The sequence below is a fragment of the Pogona vitticeps genome, chromosome 11 (genome assembly GCF_051106095.1).
Source record: "Pogona vitticeps strain Pit_001003342236 chromosome 11, PviZW2.1, whole genome shotgun sequence".
Lineage (NCBI taxonomy): Eukaryota > Metazoa > Chordata > Lepidosauria > Squamata > Agamidae > Pogona > Pogona vitticeps.
The window spans coordinates 20,233,693-20,252,508 of record NC_135793.1 but is presented as its reverse complement, the minus strand read 5'-3'; the positions used below and the strand labels follow the sequence as shown (position 1 = coordinate 20,252,508).

Genomic DNA, 18,816 nt, shown 5'->3' with positions numbered 1-18,816 from the left:
AATTCAAAAGTCCACTTCTTGAAAATGCTTGATAGGCCAACATTTTTAGAGTATAACATGGCAATGTGCTTATTTGGGAGATGCATGTAAAACACTTATTCATAAGGTTTCCTGAATTTTGGCTCACCTTTTGTATGTGCTGATTGGCATAGCTAATCTTTGTGTAAATGTTTTCATACTAACTCATGTTTTACAACTCTTTGTCCGTATTTTGTAGCACATAATTAACGGCAAGACCCTCTGAGTCCATTAATGCTGCATGGAACCTGAGCAGACATCGTTAAGGGATCCAGGGCAGGCTGCAGGATAACCCTGGTCTCCCTCTTGCCTCTTGGGAACAAATCCGGACCCTTTTGTCTTCAGTTCATCTGAGCCTTGCAATTGCAGCAATATCAAGCATGTTTAAGATGTTGCTACAAAACATGTTTGACCAACCTTTCAGATCCTGGCTAAGTGAACACCTTGGTCAGCTCGAGCTATCCTTGTTTCTGAAATGTTTTAATTGAAATTAAAAGAGAGGGCAATTTGCACATGTTTGCACAGGTAGGAGAAAACACGCATTTGTGTTATTCATTCCTGATCTCTTTTAACCGTGACAAAGTGGGTGTCTGCTCTCCAGTCCATGGTGTTAAAGGGCCCAGAAAGAACGAGCTAGAGTTTGTGTTGTTCCCCATAACTTCCTAGTGGAAACATCCCATATTTTTTTACGTTTTGAAGTGGTGCAGATGGAATGTGAGATTTACTTCTGGCTTTGGATTTCTGCCAGGCGCTGAGGGATGGAAACAAGCTCGCCCAGATGGAAGAGGCTCCACTTTTTCCTGGAGAATCTATCAAAGCTATCGGTAAGTGGAATATTAAATGCCTGAAGTAACATCCTTGTTTGTGGCTAAACGTAAAACAAAGGTAATTCATTGTGTATATTTTTAGAGTTTTTAACACTCAATTATTGGCTTTTATCCTGGATTCTTAACTCCTTAAACACAAGTGAGATGTAGGAGATGCTGAGCACCCAAGGCAAGAAAATCTGAGAAGAATTTTGATTACCAATTCCTACCAGTCAGCTGTGAGACTGGCATGCTAAATGGATGAAGAACAACCCAGTGGTGCTTCCACAGTGGAAGAATCAGCTGATAAAACCCTTAGATAGTTTCGATGCCGCTTCAGAGCCTTTCTTTTCTATAGCTTCTCTTCACATTGTGATAATGTTGAACATTTTGAAATAAATTGCTTATAATTCCCAATAGGGTCATGCCCATATCTCCTCTCAATGCAAAAATCAAAAACCTTCCTTGGAAGAAGAGTTCGAGGCGTGTCCATGGAGTGGCTGTTACATACAATTCCAGATCCTCCAGAACCAGGAAGCGAGGAACCAGTTGTCCTCCAGAAGTGGTTGGCCTACAGCTCCCATCATCCCTTGTCATTAGCCAGGCTTGAGGGGGTGATGGTAATTAGAGTCCCACAACATCTGAAGTGTCCCTAATCCTGCTCTAAACCAGTGGTTCTTAACCTTTGTTACTCGGATGTTTTTGAACTGCAACTCCCAGAAACCCTAGGCAGCACAGTTGGTGGTGAAGGCTTCTGGGAGTTGCAGTCCAAAACTCCTGAGTAACCCAAGGTTAAGAACCACTGCTCTAAACCATGAAGTGATTCTGCCCCCTCCTTTCATGTGTTTAGCTTTACCTTGCTGATTCCTGGGGGTGATGTTGCCCATCCTTAGAAGACTATTTTAGAGGTGGCTGTGACATTTTTGAACCCTCAGAAAACCACAGCAATTGTTTATTTTATTTCAAGTGTTTTCTCTTCCCTTTTGTGAAATAAACATTAAAATAAAACAAAAGCACAATAAAGCAATAAACACTGGAGAATTGAAAGGGCAGAAAGCCCAGTCAGAGTCATTGAGGGTGTGGGAGAGCAGGTCTTTTGTCTGGTGATTCAAAGGATTCAATGAAAAATGTTTGGATGGAAGTTGAATAATCCAGGAATCATCCTGTATCCAATGTTCCCTCTAAGATGCATGCACGTGGGGGCGCACAGAGCTCCATTGGCGCTGCACAGTGGCAGCTGGGTTCAATTCCTGTTTACTTCCGGGTTTTGAATCAAACCCTGCCCCCCACAAACAGACGGGCAAGGCTCCCTGTACCCCAGGGATGACCATTAGACTGAGGGCACATTGCCGACATGCATTAGTCCTTGGGTGAACTTCCGAAGGCAAGGGGCGCCGCGGGAAGGGTCTCTGAAGGAGATGTTGGTGGGTGGGCAGTCTTTTAGATGCATGGACCCTAGCCTGTTTAATATGGTCATATAAAGAGGAATCTGTACATTTGGACTTTTGCAACGGATGATTCTGTGTCTTGTGTAAGCGTCTGATTTGAAGAAACAGGTTTTCTGTGGGCTGGGAGTGTTTATGATGCTGAAGTCAAGCAGCCATCTTGTTATGCTGATTATTTCCTGCTCATAGTTGATTGTCTGATGTTTCCTTCAATGTGGTCTAAGTCTTCATTGTGAATGAATAATTTCCTTGAGCCTGTGTATGTGAGGAGAAAGACTGCTGACAGTTCTGACTGATAGGCGGAGAGAGAGAGAGAGAGCTGTGATTTTTGCTAGACTGGTAACAACTGTGTGTGTATGTGGGGGGGGGAGAGGGAGACTATAGTGTCCCCCCCCCCGCTGTTCTCTGATGCAGAATCAGCACTGATTCTGCTGATCCTTTTTTTTTAAAGTCTGCTTATTTTCAGTACTGTCCTCCTGTCTTCTAAATGAGTATGCTAAGTGGCATAGTGGTTAGACTGTTGGACTCGTGGGGGGGGGGTTAGCACTGGTGAAACCACTCCTGAAACATCTCCTACCTTGAAAAGCCAGTTAGGGTCTCTGTCAGTCACTCACACACACAAACACACCACACATGGGGGGTGTCTTTTAAATATCCCCTTATATACACAGGGGGGGGGTCTTCTAAATACCCCCTTACCCAAATTGCTAGCCTCCCTCAAAGGGAGCATGGAGGTGTAGATTCCTAACCTCCTACTAAGGTAACCTTTACTATCTCGTAAATAGGTCTGCCTTCAACCAAGTGCCAGGTGGAGCAGGTAAAGAATAATCCATATCTTCTTACCCAGCCTGCTGTGCTCTCACCTGTCCAGTAAGGAAGAGCTTGTAAATAGAGGAGGTGTTACTTAAGACACCGTTAAGTCTTTATAAACTGGGGATGTTTTTCCAAAAGGAACTCATCTCTCTCACATTACCCCAGAACTTCTCACTGCTTGGGAAAACAGGGATCTCTGATCAATATGGGTTAAATCAGAGGGACGTTTTGCTCTCGTCTTCAGAGTTACCAAATGAAACTGTTGGGCCATATTTTATTCAAAAGGCACTGTCTTGAATCCGCGCTAGAAAGCATTTCTTCTTCCACCCTTTTGGAAGTCCTGAAAATGGAAATTATTTATTAAATAGGCTACATGGGTGGGGGCAGGGGAGAAGCAGATTTCTGGTCTGCTCATTTGCCTGCAGCATGAGCTCTTCCACATGACTAATGCATGGAGCTTGGGGAGTGGCTGTTCAATGTAACTGTCACTGCTGGATGCGTAATCTGAGCGAGCGCTGGAACGCTGCCTTCGGTACGCTGACATGGTGCTTTCAGATGGACAAGATTGAGCTGGAATGGCAGTGTTACGTGTGACATTTCATTCTTCACATTTATTGTCTTCATCATTTTGAGAAATAAAATATTATCTTCCAGCCACCAATTTTACAAGTGTTGGTGTAAGCCTTGAACTCATTGTTAACTGGGTCATAGTAACAAGGCACAGTATTTATCCCTAACCTAGTCACTTTTTGTTCACTGCTTCTGCCATTAAAAACCACTCTTGCCTTTGGAATTCAGAGTAACTACAGAAGCTGATAAAAGTAGGAACCCTACTGGTGCTGCAAAACACACACAAACACAAACACACAGACATACACACACACAAACACTTACAGAAGGACAGGTCCTGTTGCAGTTAGAAAATCTTTCTTCTAGGTAAACATGCATTTGCACTCTTACTGAGGAGTAATTCTATTCAACTTAGCTAAATTCCACAGTGTATTCATTCCTAAAAAAATACATATCGCCATCATTATCGTGTGTCATCAAGTCAATTGTGACTTATGGCAATCCTTTTCAGAGTTTTCCAGACAGAGAGTACTCAGAAGTGGTTTACCCTTCCCTCCTTTTGGGGTCATCCTGGGACTGTGCAGCTTGCCCAAGGCCACCCAGGCTGGCTCTTTTGAGATGCACGGTGGAGGAATCAAACTCCCAACCTCTGGTTCCATAGATATCTCACTCACTGACCTCTCCAGCCAGCTTAAAATACAAATAACAGTACAAAGTGAACTTCCAATATTTGGTGTCCAAAAATTATTTTTACGGGACTGACGTCTTAGTAGTCACCAAGGTCGGTGTGGTACAGGGGTCATGTTTGCCTTACTTGCGCCAGGAGACGTCCCAGAGCTCCTTCTGCAATGGATTCCCAGCTGTTGTGAGACAACAGAGTGGTCTAGTAGGGCCGTTGATGCGTCAGACACTCATCAAGGTCCTGAGCACAATGCCACCCCCCCAGCCCCCTGCAAGCTGCTGTCTTCCCTCCTCCTCCATCTCATGGGTCGCAACGTCAGCAGATTTTTCACCCACCAAGGCTGAATAGGATCTGGGCGTTTCACATACAATTCTAAAACATAACTTGTTGGCCTTTCTTTTCCCCTTTTCCCATGATGAAAACCTTTTCTTTTGAAGGGATGTGCATTAAAAATAGGCATTAAAGACGACCTTGTGAAATGATTTGCTTAGTTAATCTATGTGTAATGTCAGACAAAGGGTGCATAGAGAAATTTCCTTGCATGAAATATTTTGCCTGCTTTGTGTACATACATAATAAAATAAATATTGTGGTAGGGATATTAGCACTAATAAACTGACACCTTATTTTTTCCAGCTAAAGATGTCATGTATATCTGTCCATTTATCGGAGCCATCAGTGGTACGCTGACAGTGACAGATTTCAAAATTTATTTCAAGAATGTTGAGAGGGTGAGCCCTTGTTCCTTATTGTGCGTCATGCATCTTTTAGTTACAGTCTTTCCCTTGTGTTTCTTTTCCAGAAACTGACACACACGTATAAGCTAAACATAGCAGCTTTATGTGTCCCACTATAGCTGTATAACTTTATCTCGTACAGACTGTAGAACGCTAAATATTTACTCTGAGCTGCAATGAAGAAAATCTGTGTTTACTTTTCCCTCTAATTCCAGGATCCTCATTTCATTCTTGATGTTCCTCTTGGAGTGATAAGCAGGGTTGAGAAGATTGGAGTGCAAAGTCACGGGGACAGCTCCTGTGGGATAGAAATTGTCTGCAAGGTATCCATTTAACCTTGAGGGTGTGCATGACTCCTCAGATAAGTTGCCCTTTCATTTCTTTCACTTCTGTGGATGATCCTTACATTGTATCTCACATACTAGCAGTTGTAACTAAGCTGTTGTGATGCTGTGGAATGTTCACAGGCATTTTGTATTACATTGGAAAGAGTGAATTACCTATTTTAGGCAAAGCTTAGTGCGAGGAAGGTATGTTGTTTATATGGAAGTGCATACTTACAGTGGCATTCATGAGTTACACAGGTTTTTCCGCCATATAACTTACTAACCAATAAGATATCTATTAGCAGGATATTAGAAAACTATGAATAGTCTCAGGGTTTTATTCGTCCTTAAATGAACACAAATTAAGATAGCAGTAGAAATAATGATGCAAAGTCTTTCAATAATGTTTTGTAACTCGTGTGATATATTTTTTTAAATAAGATGCTAAATGTTAAGATATATTTTAACAGGATATGCGAAACTTGCGGCTTGCCTATAAACAGGAAGAACATAGACTGGAGATTTTTCAGAACCTTATTACACGAGCATTTCCTCTTTCTCATGGGCTGGTAAGTATTCACATGAGGTGTTGTCATTAAAAAATTATCTAACAGTGTTCTGTGCCTGCACCATATGAGAAAGGAGAGGAAGAATCTAAATATAATCTACTGATTCTTATTTCAAAATATTAATAAGACTCTTAACTGAATTTCTTCAGTGAAGTAGATCAATCACATTTATTCATTTTTACTTCGTTTTTCAGGTCAAGACTAATAGTCTGAGTTTTATTACAATGAAATTTTATTGACATCTCTTACTTCCTAAATAAATAGAGCTAGAACAGTTGATGGAGTTCTGTTTGATATATTTGTGATAAATAATATTTTGCAAACTTTCATATGTAAAAGTCATGGTAAAAGGTTCCTCTGCCTTGTGATGGGAAATGACAGAGGCTAATTTAATACTGTATCAATAATGCATGTGTTTGTTTCACTTCATTCAGCCATTCTTTGCATTCAGCTATAAAGAGAAATTTCCCACCAATGGCTGGAAGGTTTATGATCCAATAGCAGAGTATAAGAGACAGGTGAGTAACTATGTTTTTCACTTGCTTTAGTAACTTGCTCTACCAGTCATTGAGCCAAAATATTGACGGGCATAATAGGCAACCCAAAAAATTGTTAGCACTTTGCTGAAACAAAATTGTCACAAACAAGTTAAAGTGAGCCATACCTTATGCCCTTAAATTTGCAGATGGTGCCTACACATGCTGTGACCTCTTGTTTATTTATTTATTTTTATTTATTTTTATTTTTTTGTTTCCGTCCACCAAGCCTGATGGAGGCTGTGGAACTTTTTATGAGGAGTCCAGAGGGTGGTATTTAGAGGCATAAAGCAGAACAAGGTAAAACATAAAGTGTGCTGGAGTTACTAAAGGTTGTGAATATGAGCATTTCGGACAGAGGGGTGTAGCTAATCTTGGGTAAAATTGAACTCCAGTTAAAGGGCCATGTTCATAGCTTAAATGTACTCTTAGGTTTGGTTAGATCTGTGAAAGTGTGGATGATACTGTTCTCTAGGAGTGCCTTTTGCCAGTTTCAGCTGGTACTCCCTTGGGACTTTGTCTAGAGAGATCAGACTGCATCCAGATAATTCATGCACCAGTTGTATCCACTGCAATGCACAGTATGTGGGGTAGCCTTTGAACAAAGTCTAGAAACGTCAGCTGGTGAAAAAAATCTGTCTGGATATTAGTTGAAAACTGGTATGCATGATGCCAGTTCTGTTCCGGGTGCACTGCTGGTCAGTGCATTTTTGGTCTAAGGAATAAACATGCTAGATTTGTTTTTAGAATGGCCTTTAGATATTTGCTCAGGGCTTTCTGCCTCAAAGGTATGCTTCTAAGCAAGGGGCATATTGAGCTATTAACTCCATTAATTTTTGAGCTTTATGTGTGCCCATTGATTCAGGGTAGATACCAAGTTTCTGTAAGATTCAGACAGTCCATACAAGGGGAAAGGGGTACTATGTTATGTCTGCTATCAATATGTTGTGTTGAAGGTTTAAAGAATATAAAACCAGGTATATTTGTTTATCTGGCTGTGGAGTCAGCGGTTGGGAGTCCGATTCCCCGCTGGGCCTCTTCTGAAGTAGAGCCAGCCTGTGTGGCCTTGGGCCAGCTGCACCGTCCCAGGGCACCCCAAGAAAAAGGGAATAGCAAACCACTTCTGAGTATTCTGTGTCTGGAAAACCCTGGAAAGGGTCACCATAAGTCAGAGTTAACTTGATGGCATGTGGCTATTTATATAATATTAAACTTCATTTCTTTAAAAAAATGCTTTGTTTCTATGCAGGGTTTGCCTAATGAGAGCTGGAAAATATCTAAAATAAACAGTTCCTATGAATTTTGCGATACCTATCCTGCCGTTCTTGTTGTGCCAACAAGTGTAAAAGATGATGATCTGTCCAGAGTAGCAGCATTCAGGGCGAAAGGCAGAGTTCCAGTAAGTAACAACGCCTGAGTCCAAACAGAATTGTTCCTGTGTATGGTTGGGATGAAGTTTGATGTGTGATCCAAAGTAGTCAGGGTCTTCTAGAAGGAAGACGATGTGAAATGGAATGGAAAAAGTTCAGTCTGGGAACTGAAGTATAAAGAGATGCCTGCATTTTTCCCCCATGTGAAAGAAGGGGAAATTGAATAGAACTGATTTTGTAAATGCTACAGTTAGTGGGAAAGATAGTGTTTGAGGCCAGAATTGGAACTTTTAGAAAAAATTAAATCCCTAGTTTGAAAAGCTTTCTACCAGGACATAACATTTTGTTATCAAGGGACAGAATCCAGAGAGCTGATTTATGTAAAGGGGGATATTTTTATCGCTTGGGGTATGTGTCAAGCAGCAGACCCCACTTTCAGAAACCACCACTTCCCCTCAGTTTTTAATAGTGCTTTGCTTTGCTGTGGCTTCAGTTCTAAAGACTTCTCTTGGGCTGGGGAATTCTTTCATTTGGTTCATGGTGCAAAGGGCTGTGTTTCTTTTCATTTTTACCCCCCCCCACCCCCACCCAAGGAAATGAGATTTAGGGTGAATGACATCTAATGTATTCTCTGACCACCTGCAATTCTAACGTATTGCAGGGTATCAAAATGCCTTGCGTCTACAGAAGCGTTTGGAAGGAGGAGGCAAGAATAAAGAGGCAGTAAAATGCATGTTAACATTTGCCAGAACATTTATTTCAAGTAGCTGGCAGCCCTCTTTTTCTGTAGGCAACCCCAATTCTCTCTGTTAAAAACACGGATATTGTTATTTCCAAGTCAAGTCGGTAAATTGTAAGCCACCCAGAGTAGTGGGTGGGTACCGGCTGGAGGAGGCGAGGCTGGGAAGCATGTAGTCTTCTCTCTAGTCTACTGTTTTTGTTATCTGCTGCCTTAGTACAAAAATAATAAAGAGGAGAGGGGATGCATGCCTTTTTGTGTCAAATGGTGTCAAAATATGTCAGGTCATTAGTTAGCAGACGTTCTGCTAGTTTTCACCCGGCTGACAAGTTTTCTCAACTAACATTCCCTGGCTGTAGAGTAACAACTGCATATTTTTGCCTTCTTTAATAGGACAGTATTCGTGTCCTCATAAATAGTGTAATAGGTTATTAGTGCAGGTGGTCATGTTTCACATGACGGCCATCTTCTACTCTCTGTCTGTTGTTTGACATTGGAAGGGTGGTTTTCATCTGATTGCTCACCCCAGCTTGTCTATATCCTAATCAGAATGCAAAACCAGATGGGACATTTTGTCCTAATATATGAAATTGTGTGGGACTAAAAAGTACTCCAGAGGGGAAAGGCAAGAGATTTGTTGGGGTTATATATGACAGGCGACCGATGAATTTTCAGGACATTGTCAAAGGAAGAATCGTAAGCAGTGTTATACATTGCCTACTTTGTAGAACTAGTTCTGTGTGATTTCTGCAGCAGTCTCTGATTTCCGGGGTACAGAAATACCTGGACAACTGTTAACTTAAATCTAAGGTTAATTGCAACCAGCTGGTTTTAGTATCTTCACATGACATTTAATCTGCTTTCAGTTTTGACAAGTGAGCTGCTCCAAAGTATTTATAGGTTTTGTTCTTACTCTTAAACTGGCACGTATACACTTTGCTTAGGTGCTATCCTGGATACACCCAGAGAGCCAGGCTACGATCACACGCTGCAGCCAACCTCTTGTGGGCCCAAACGACAAACGATGCAAAGAAGACGAGAAATATTTACAGACGATTATGGATGCCAATGCTCAGTCTCACAAGCTTTTCATCTTTGATGCCAGGCAGAGCAGTGTGGCAGACACAAATAAGGTAAAAGAATGGACACCGCTGGAAAATATGAAATGAGCTTTTACAACGGACAAAAAAGTGTGTTTGTTTCGTATTTTTAAATACTAGACTGTATTCTGGTCTTTTAAAATGACTTGAAATGAATTGTGTTTGTTCTCAGGCGAAAGGTGGTGGATATGAAAGCGAAAGCGCCTACCCAAATGTGGAGCTGATCTTCTTGGAAATCCCAAATATCCATGTGATGAGAGAATCGCTGCGCAAATTGAAGGAGATTGTTTACCCGTCGATTGATGAGTCTCGGTGGCTGTCCAACGTGGAGAGCACTCACTGGTTGGAATATATACGGGTAAAGGGCTTCATGGAAACAGACCTTGATTTTTTATTTTTTTATTTTTTGCTTTGTTATGTTCACATGCTGGTCCATGTGAACACCTCTCCAGGGTAATCTGAAAGAGGGAAAATGCTGGATTAGAATCTGTATAGATTGTCTAGACCACTGGCTCTTAACCTTATTGAGCCATACTCTCTTTGTGAGTCTAGAGCACTGGTTCTTAACCTTGGGTTACTCAGGAGTTTTGGACTGCAACTCCCAGAAGCCTTCACCACCAGCTGTCCTGACTGGGGTTTCTGGGAGTTGCAGTTCAAAAGCATCCGAGTAACAAAGGTTAAGAACCACTGGTCTAGAGCACTGGTTCTTAACCTTGGGTTACTCAGGAGTTTTGGACTGCAACTCCCAGAAGCCTTCACCACCAACTGTCCTGACTGGGGTTTCTGGGAGTTGCAGTTCAAAAGCATCTGAGTAACAAAGGTTAAGAACCACTGGTCTAGACTGGGTAGGGCGAAATGCAGCACCTGCAGAGGTAATTGTACTGCAACGCCCAGCATTCCCTACCTTGGGTTTTGCTGACTTAGGACTGATGGGAATTGAAGTCAAGGTCATCTGGAGGGCCATACTCTGCACACCCTGATTTAGGCAATTGTGGCATGCTGTGACTATGTATCATGTCTATTTTAAATTCTATTGTTAAACAGATTTATTTGACACCTTCTTGCCGTTTTAAATCTTCAGGGTAACTTAAAACCATGTTTAAGTAAGGTCTGAACAGCCTCAGTGCAAATTTGCCCAGCTCCCGTTTATAGCTGCTCTGCCCTGAAAGAGAAGAACTGGCTTGGCTCATAAGGTCTGCCATAGTATTCTTTGGTCTGGGGAGAGGATAGAAAGGTGCCCTGATGAGATGATATAGTGGAGTGGGCAACAGAAGGGGCTGTGTTGCCTTTCTCATCTGATCAGTCAACCCTTTTGCCCGGTGAGAGTTTCCTTTGCTAAGTGACAACAACTTAGCCATCAAAATTGAATCACCAGCATAAGATCAAAACCAAACACTGATTTCCAACAGGAACACACTTCCAGTAGCATTTTCACCTTAAGAAAGCTGCCCCCAGTGTGACCCACCACCGCAGCGTTCTGTCCAGGACCATTGGCGGAGTAATAGAAACCTCAAGAGATTTGGAATTTATACAGTTCATTTTGAGGGTTTCATATTCCACAGATGTCGATATAATCCTTACAATTAGAGATGGGAGTATTCGTATTTGATAATGAGGTTCCAACCCCTGGGGCCAGACCGTCCACTCACATGTCCGCCAGCGGCGGCCTCACTCATCCTTCCAATCACTCCTGGAGCCCTGCTCGCTTCCTGCTTGGCTAGCCACTCCAGGCAAGGGGAGGGAGGACGAGTCTCCCTGCACGGCTGCCGAGTCGGTAGCCGAGCAGGAAGAGAGCGGGGCTCGGGGAGTGACTGGACGGATGAGTGAGGCTGGCGGTGCTGCTGGACACGTAAGTGGGCGGTCCGGCCCCAGGAGGGTGAACCCTCATTAACTTCAGCTGTGCAGGGATATTTGTATATGGATACAAATGCCCCCTTCTCTACTTACAACTCTTGGGTCACATAACTTGGCATCATTGATACATGGCTTTTGTGCACACAAGGCTGGGAGCTGATGATGTGCTTGGGGTCATTTAATGAATTTATAGTAGAAATGTGATTCCCAACAGGTTCTTGGTCAACAGTGCCATCTCTTTTTCACTGTTCTTCACCCATTTTCATATTTTGTTAGGAATTAAAGAAGGTTTCAGTAAGTAACAGAAAATCAGGAAGAAGTACAATTAGTTATTTTTCTAACATTTCCAATGAATAGCAACAACTGATGACTTTTTAAACATGGCAACAAGAATGAATTACTTAGAATCTTAACAAGCTCTGTATTTAGGGCTTTTTAATAGTAATAAACAGCATTTTGAATGGTCTTCGAAAACAGCTCCGTTTGCTACCTTCAGACAAAGTGGAGGGCCAAGAAGGTAAGAGTTGGTGAATATGATCAATGGGAAAAGCCCGTTGTTGTTTCTGCATGGCCAACATAAAAATTATGGGTAGGAAACCTTTGCAAAATGGTCCCAGGTTTGGAGTGCTTCATTTTGCAATGGCTCTGTCATTAGATCATCAACCGTCACATTCGGAAGCATCCAGTAACTGTCTGTTTATAGTTGAAGTTGCTATGGAAGGATGGGAAATGAGCAATCAATTTCCAGGACAATATGCTATAAAAACGATGATCTTTGTAAAGATACCATCATCAGGTGCCCGAAGGGAAGATTTTGGGCCGATTTTGTTAGGGATCTCTTTCACTCTTAGACAGAGCACTCTTTCCTTGCCACGCAGAACATTTGGCACACAACATGTGGGCAAATCACTACCCCCACCACACACATACCTGGCATTTTCTCTCTCTCTCTCTCTCTCTCTTTCTCTGTTCCCATCTGGCAAACTGCCATGAGAATTACAATTCTGCTTGGCCAGCTACCAGAAGCACTTCTTTTGTAAACATAGCTTTCCAGCTAAGTCATGTAGTGTCGTCATTTTTTCTGTGTATTGTCTCTGTACCAGAGCACAGCTTCCATAGATGCTGATTTCGTTGGGAAAACATTGCTTTCAGTAATGTTAGCAGACACTATTAACATTTTTTTCATCGTACTTGATGTTTGTTCATAAAGTTATGGGGGTAGAATTTCTTAATTCTAAGAATGTTGATAAATTGAGTCATATATTCCATCTTGTAGTATGTTGTTTATAAGATCCTCTGATTATGTGCAGTGTATCTTGGTAATCCTATTGACCCAGACTTCTGACAGTTTATCGACAGCATACAATCCAGAAGACCCCTTTCTAAGGAGGCAGAGTTCTTATCTGCTTCAGAGAGAATACACCTTCTCAATCAACTAATCTGGGGGGGGGGGGGGAATTGAATCTGATTATTGCCTCTGCTCTTTTGTAAAGGCCATTTGAAGATCAGTCTAGAATAGTTTGGTGCATTTGATTCCCTTAATTTGTTCAATAGTTTGTAGTGTAGATGAATAATATAAATCCTGATTAGCATTTTCTGGACAGATTTAACTAGTATTTGGTGTATTAATTTGACAAAATGATTGCTTATATTAACTCAGCCCACCTACATTGTATATCATTGATGGCAGTCAGCTCACACTGGCAATGTATCATTCATAGAAAATAGGTCTGTCAATCTATCTTAACTATGACAGGTAGGTGAAACCCCCATGTCCAAAGAAGTATGTCTCTGCAGAAAAATATATAGGGAGAAGCCATGCTAAGTTCTGTTTCACTGCTGGAAACAGAATGCCAAACTACATAGACTTTTTGGTCTTGCAAAATGTCTTCTGTGTTCTTGTGAAAGAGCTCATCTACTATAGTTGTTGTTCAACGTGGAACCTTTCTTCTTCCTTAAAGATGCTTCTTGCTGGAGGTGTGAGAATTGCTGACAAAATTGAATCGGGCAAAACATCGGTGGTGGTTCATTGCAGTGATGGCTGGGATCGGACAGCTCAGCTGTCGTCTTTAGCCATGCTTATGTTGGATGGCTATTACAGAACCATCAAAGGCTTTGAGGTCCTCTTAGAGAAGGAGTGGATGAGTTTTGGACATCGCTTTGCAATGGTAAGTGTAGCACAGGTAGAAAAAGGAGACTGTGCTTTGGAAAAGTGATTTGCTTTGGAGCAAGGAGAAGTAGAAAACACGTCGCCTTTCTTATACGCAAGCATTAACAGTCATTAAAACATGGGTTTATCCCATCTGTTGCTAATAGTCAGCATCCACTGTGGCTTATGATTGTCTTTGCCATACGTAGACGTAACACCCACAGTCAGCTTGGGTCTTTAACAAAGATAGAAAAAAGCTCTTTCTTCATCGTGGTCTTCTGTGAATGCACACAAAGGGTTAATACCAGCGCCAGCGTTGGGCCTCTCGGAACGTTTTCTAGCTGCAAGAGAAAAGTAACAATGTTTAGGACTACCCCTACTGCGCACGCCCAGCCTAACCGTCCCTCAGTTCCATTTTTCCGCCTAGCGGTTTGGAGCCTCTCGTCTTAGCTGCGTTTATTGCTGCGTTATTGCGATCTATCTGATTTTTGGCTTTGACCTTTGCTTCGCTCACGGACTACCCTAGCGCTTTTTCCCTTCAACTTGACGACCCGGTGTATATTCTGGCTTACTCGGACTGTGTTTGGACTGCTCTGCCTTATCCTTGGACTTGTCGTTTCGGTTTCCTTACTACCCTATGTCCCCTTCAGGGCCGTTCAGCAGGTGTGTGGTGTGCGACCGCAAAATCCCCCATCAAGACGGCCACGATACTTGCCTGTATTGTTTGGGCGAGTCGCACAATCCCAAAGCTTGCCCACACTGCAAAGCCTTCACTAAGGCCGCTCTCAAGGCTCGCCAACAGCGCCTTAAACTTCATCTGTGGGAGTCAACGTTGTCTTCCACGGCGCCCTCTGAGGGGGAAATGGCTTCCACTTCTCGAGCAGCTCCTGTTCACTCAGTCGTCTCCAAAGTTTCCAAAATGTCGAAGAAATCCGCGTCGTCGAAATCGGCCGCTCCTGCTTCACCCGAGCCTCCGGCTCCGAAAGCTAAGCCGTCGAAATCGTCCAAAGCTAAGGCGGCCGCCCAGCTTAAAATGACATCTATTCCACTTTCTCCGAGCTCGGGTTCCATCCCATCGCCAATTCTTGAGGAGTTGTCGAGGCGCTTCGGGGCCTCGGCCGAGGCACCCGCACCTCCTCCTGCTCGACGTACTGAAGTGATACCGCCTTCGGGAAGGTCTTCCCCGACGCCGAGCCAGTTAGTCGCCGTCACTACTGGCCTCGCTTCTGCCCCACATAGCCCTTTTCCTGCGGGCCAGGGGTCGCCTCCCGTGTCGATCTCGTCCGTACACTCGGACTCGAGATCTCCTCGAGAGAAGATACCTCGATCACCTGTGCGCTCGAGGTCTAAATCTCCTCGAGGCAAACGTTCTCGCACGGAGAAGCATGGCTCCCCGAGTCGGTCCCCGTCCTCCGACCGCTCGAGGTCGAAGTCTCCTCGACAGAAACGATCGAAGAAGAGGCATCGAGCTTCCACTCAGTCCGACTCTAGCGATCGCTCGGACTCGAAATCCTCTAAGCGTAAACGCTCTAAGAAGAAGCACCATTCTCATCGACGTCGTACCAAGCACCGACGTCGGTCCTCTTCTTCCCGTTCGGCGGATTCCGACCGCCCTAAGCGTCGTAAGCACCATCGACGTCGACGCGGCCGTTCGCGGTCTCCTCCTTCGTCGTCGACATCCGCCTCTCGAGACCGGTACCGCAAAAAGATCCGGTACATATATGTCTCTTCTTCTTCGGAGTCGACCCGACCTCGACGCCGACGCCGGGCCATTCGAGCCAAAGACCACCCTCTTCCGGTACCGGTTGCCCCTCCACCGCAACCGGCCCCTCCCACCTCGGCACCGACCGTGGTCCCCGTTCGACCCCCGACAACGCAGGTCGACGTCGAGAAGCCCCCTCCAAGGAAGAAGAGGGACGTCTTCTCCTCTGATCCAGATGAGGTGTCCACGGAGCGGTCTTCTGACTCCGATCAGGAGCCACCCCCACCCTTACCACCGCATGATTTACCTCCGGGTGATCTGGTGCTTTCCGATACTGGCGATACTCACGCTCCTTCTCCATCTGAGGATTTTTCTTCTTACTCTCAGATGATGTCCAGGCTTGCCAAGACGCTTAAATTGGACTTGAATCTCCCTTCCCCTCCGGGAGAGGACTTGTTCTTTGGAGACATAAAACGAGACAGTACCGCTCCCCCCAGTATAGCCTTTGTGCCTGTAGTTATGGAGGCCATCAAGGAATTCTGGGCTCAGCCTGCGGCTACACCTAATGTCCCTCGTCGCACAGAACACTTCTACAAGATTCATGGGGCCGATACTCATTTTCTGCTCAAGCATCCCATTCCAAACTCACTCATTGTTGAAACAAGCTGTTCAAGACCTTCGGCCAAAGCTCATGTTACTCCAGTCGACAAGGAGGGTAAAAAGCTGGAACTCATCGGCAGGAAAATCTACTCCCTTGTCACCTTGCTACTTCGAGTCATAAATTATCAAACTGTTTTGGGAGCTTATCACAAACAATTGTGGCTCAAACTTTTGCCTGGGTTGAAAATGATACCTGAAGACACCAGGCAAGCTTTTCTTAACTCATATGAGGAAGCTCAGACGGTATCCAAGTATGAACGTCTTTCCATCAGACATGCAGCAGAAATCTCTGCCAGAGTCCTCATGTCTGCCATCTCTATCCGGCGCCATGCTTGGCTCCGTTCTGCGGACATAATGGAGGACGTCAAGTCAAAAGTTGAAAGCCTCGCCTTCGACGCTACCGGGCTGTTCAACGAAAAGACCGACTCCCATTTGGAGGACCTTCATAAGGCTAAGAGAACTGCTAAGTCTTATTCTGTTCAGACTCAATCTAGACAGCGACGCCCTCAATGGCGTAAATCTTATGGACAGTATCAATCTTCCCAACAATACCGTCCTTACAAACACCTTCCTCAGCAGCGCTCTGGCCAGTCCTCTTCTTCTGTCCAGGGCTATCAGGGATACCGCCCTCGTCCGCCCCATCGCCGCCAACCTTTTAAGCCACCTGGCAGAAAACAAAAACAGTATCTTTGACTTTCGGCCCCCCGTTTTCACCCACTCACCACCTACCACCCGCCTTCAACCGTTTCTTCACAACTGGTCTGTCATCACAAACGACACTTGGGCTCTAAAAATTATTCAGCACGGTTACCAGCTGGAGTTTATAAGATCTCCTCCGCTGGGTTTCATTACTCATTCTCCCTTCGACTCCTCGCTAGAGGAAGAAATATCATCTCTCTTAGAAAAAGAGGCCATCTCTACAGTACCACCTCACGACGTACAATGCGGGTTTTACTCCCGCTACTTCGCCGTCTCAGAAAGCGGAGGAGGCATAAGACCCATCCTCGATCTAAGACTCCTCAATACTTACCTGCGACCCAGACGGTTTCGGATGCTTACCTTAGAGTCCATCATGCACTTGCTGAAAAAGAGCAACTGGTTCGTCCTTATAGATCTAAAGGACGCATACTTTCACGTCACTATTCACCCCGACCACCGCAGGTTCCTTCGGTTCATCTTTCAGGACACGGTCTACGAATTCCAGGCCCTGCCATTCGGTCTGTCCACAGCTCCCCGGACCTTCACCAAGGTTATGGCTCCGGTGGCGGCTTACCTTCGTCTCAGGGGCATTCACGTTTACCCTTACCTGGACGATTGGCTCGTAGTCTCCACCTCGAGAAGGCAATCCCTGAAAGACACAAGATTCATTCTGTATCTTCTTTCCAATCTCGGTCTCACTGTCAACAATCAGAAATCCCGGCTCATTCCCTCCAAGACAGTTCAATACATAGGGGTCTGCTTGGACGCTGTAAAGGGTCGAGTCTTTCTTCCCCCGGAAAGAATACACAAGATTCGACGAGCCATCAGGAAATTTTTCCCCGGTGCTCGGGTGACAGCCCACCATGCCCAGCACCTCCTCGGCCTGATGTCTTCTACGACGCCGGCGCTAGCGCACGCTCGCCTCAAACTCCGGTCGCTCCAATCTTGGTTTCTCACCCTTTTCGACCCCATGATCGACAGTCAAAGGAAACGCCTTCGTGTCACCCCGGAGCTCACCAGACAACTCCAGTGGTGGATGTACACACCCCATCTCACGGTTGGCCGGCCCTTTCGTCCACTCCGTCTCACCGTTCAAGTTACAACGGACGCCAGTCCGTCCGGCTGGGGGGCGCACTGCGGGCGCCGCACCATTCACGCCCTCTGGACGCCTCAAGAAGCCATGTTCCACATCAATTACCTGGAACTGCTGGCGGTTATCAAGGCCTTCAAGTCCTTCCTCCCTCTCCTCCGCGGCCGCGGAGTTCAGCTAGTGACGGACAACACTACCACAATGCACTATGTCAACAAGCAGGGAGGAACCCGCTCTCATTCACTCCTGTATCTCTCCATCCTCCTTTGGGAATGGTGTTACCGTCATCATATCTACCCGGTGGCCATCCATGTAGCCACGGAGGACAACACACTTGCCGACACTCTGAGCAGGCTTCACTATCAGACTCACGAATGGGAGTTGAACCCTCTGGTCTTCCAGGACCTTTGCAACCAGTGGGGGACCCCAGTGCTGGACGTGTTCGCATCCCCTCACAACGCAAAATGTTCCCGCTATGCCTCCCGGGCAGGTCTCGGTCACCACTCGCTCGGCGACGCATTCATGATTCCATGGAACCAGGGTCTCTTGTACATGTTTCCACCGATCCCGTTAATACAGAGATCCTTGATCAAACTCCGACGCTCGATGACTCCGGCCATCTTCATCGCACCCTTTTGGCCTCGCCAAGTGTGGTTTCCCACTCTAGTCAGCATGGCTGTGGACTCAGTAACCCTTCCAATGTGGCCAGACCTACTGACCCAGGAAGCAGGCAAAGTCCTTCACCCCGACCTCGACACGCTCCATCTGACGGCGTGGAGGATCGTCCAGAAATTCAGGAGGTCTTGACCAATGCCATCAAACCCTCCACGTCTCGCTTGTATGCCTACAAATGGAACAGCTTTCTGAAATTTACCCAGCAGAGGGATCTCACCTCCTCACCTGTGTCTCTTTCCACACTTCTGCAGTATCTCCGTTACCTGTTTGATTTCC

At 44.9% G+C, this 18,816-nt stretch overlaps 1 protein-coding gene across 15 annotated transcripts in view; it reads left to right on the top strand.

Annotated features, from left to right (window-relative positions):
• The window catches only part of MTMR1 (myotubularin related protein 1), a 51,461-nt gene that overhangs the window by 12,435 nt on the left and 20,210 nt on the right, over positions 1-18,816 (top strand). For 11 of the 15 annotated variants that reach the window (XM_072981070.2, XM_020801000.3, XM_078380597.1 and 8 more), the window contains 9 exons: positions 767-842; positions 4,971-5,065; positions 5,287-5,394; positions 5,868-5,966; positions 6,401-6,484; positions 7,752-7,901; positions 9,556-9,744; positions 9,884-10,069; positions 13,527-13,733. In XM_072981070.2, coding sequence (XP_072837171.2) covers positions 797-842; positions 4,971-5,065; positions 5,287-5,394; positions 5,868-5,966; positions 6,401-6,484; positions 7,752-7,901; positions 9,556-9,744; positions 9,884-10,069; positions 13,527-13,733 — 1,164 coding nt within the window. In that variant the 5' untranslated portion in view covers positions 767-796. The remainder of the gene's footprint in view (positions 1-766; positions 843-4,970; positions 5,066-5,286; positions 5,395-5,867; positions 5,967-6,400; positions 6,485-7,751; positions 7,902-9,555; positions 9,745-9,883; positions 10,070-13,526; positions 13,734-18,816) is intronic. The other 4 variants (XM_078380604.1, XM_078380606.1, XM_078380603.1 and 1 more) reach the window with 1 other exon arrangement.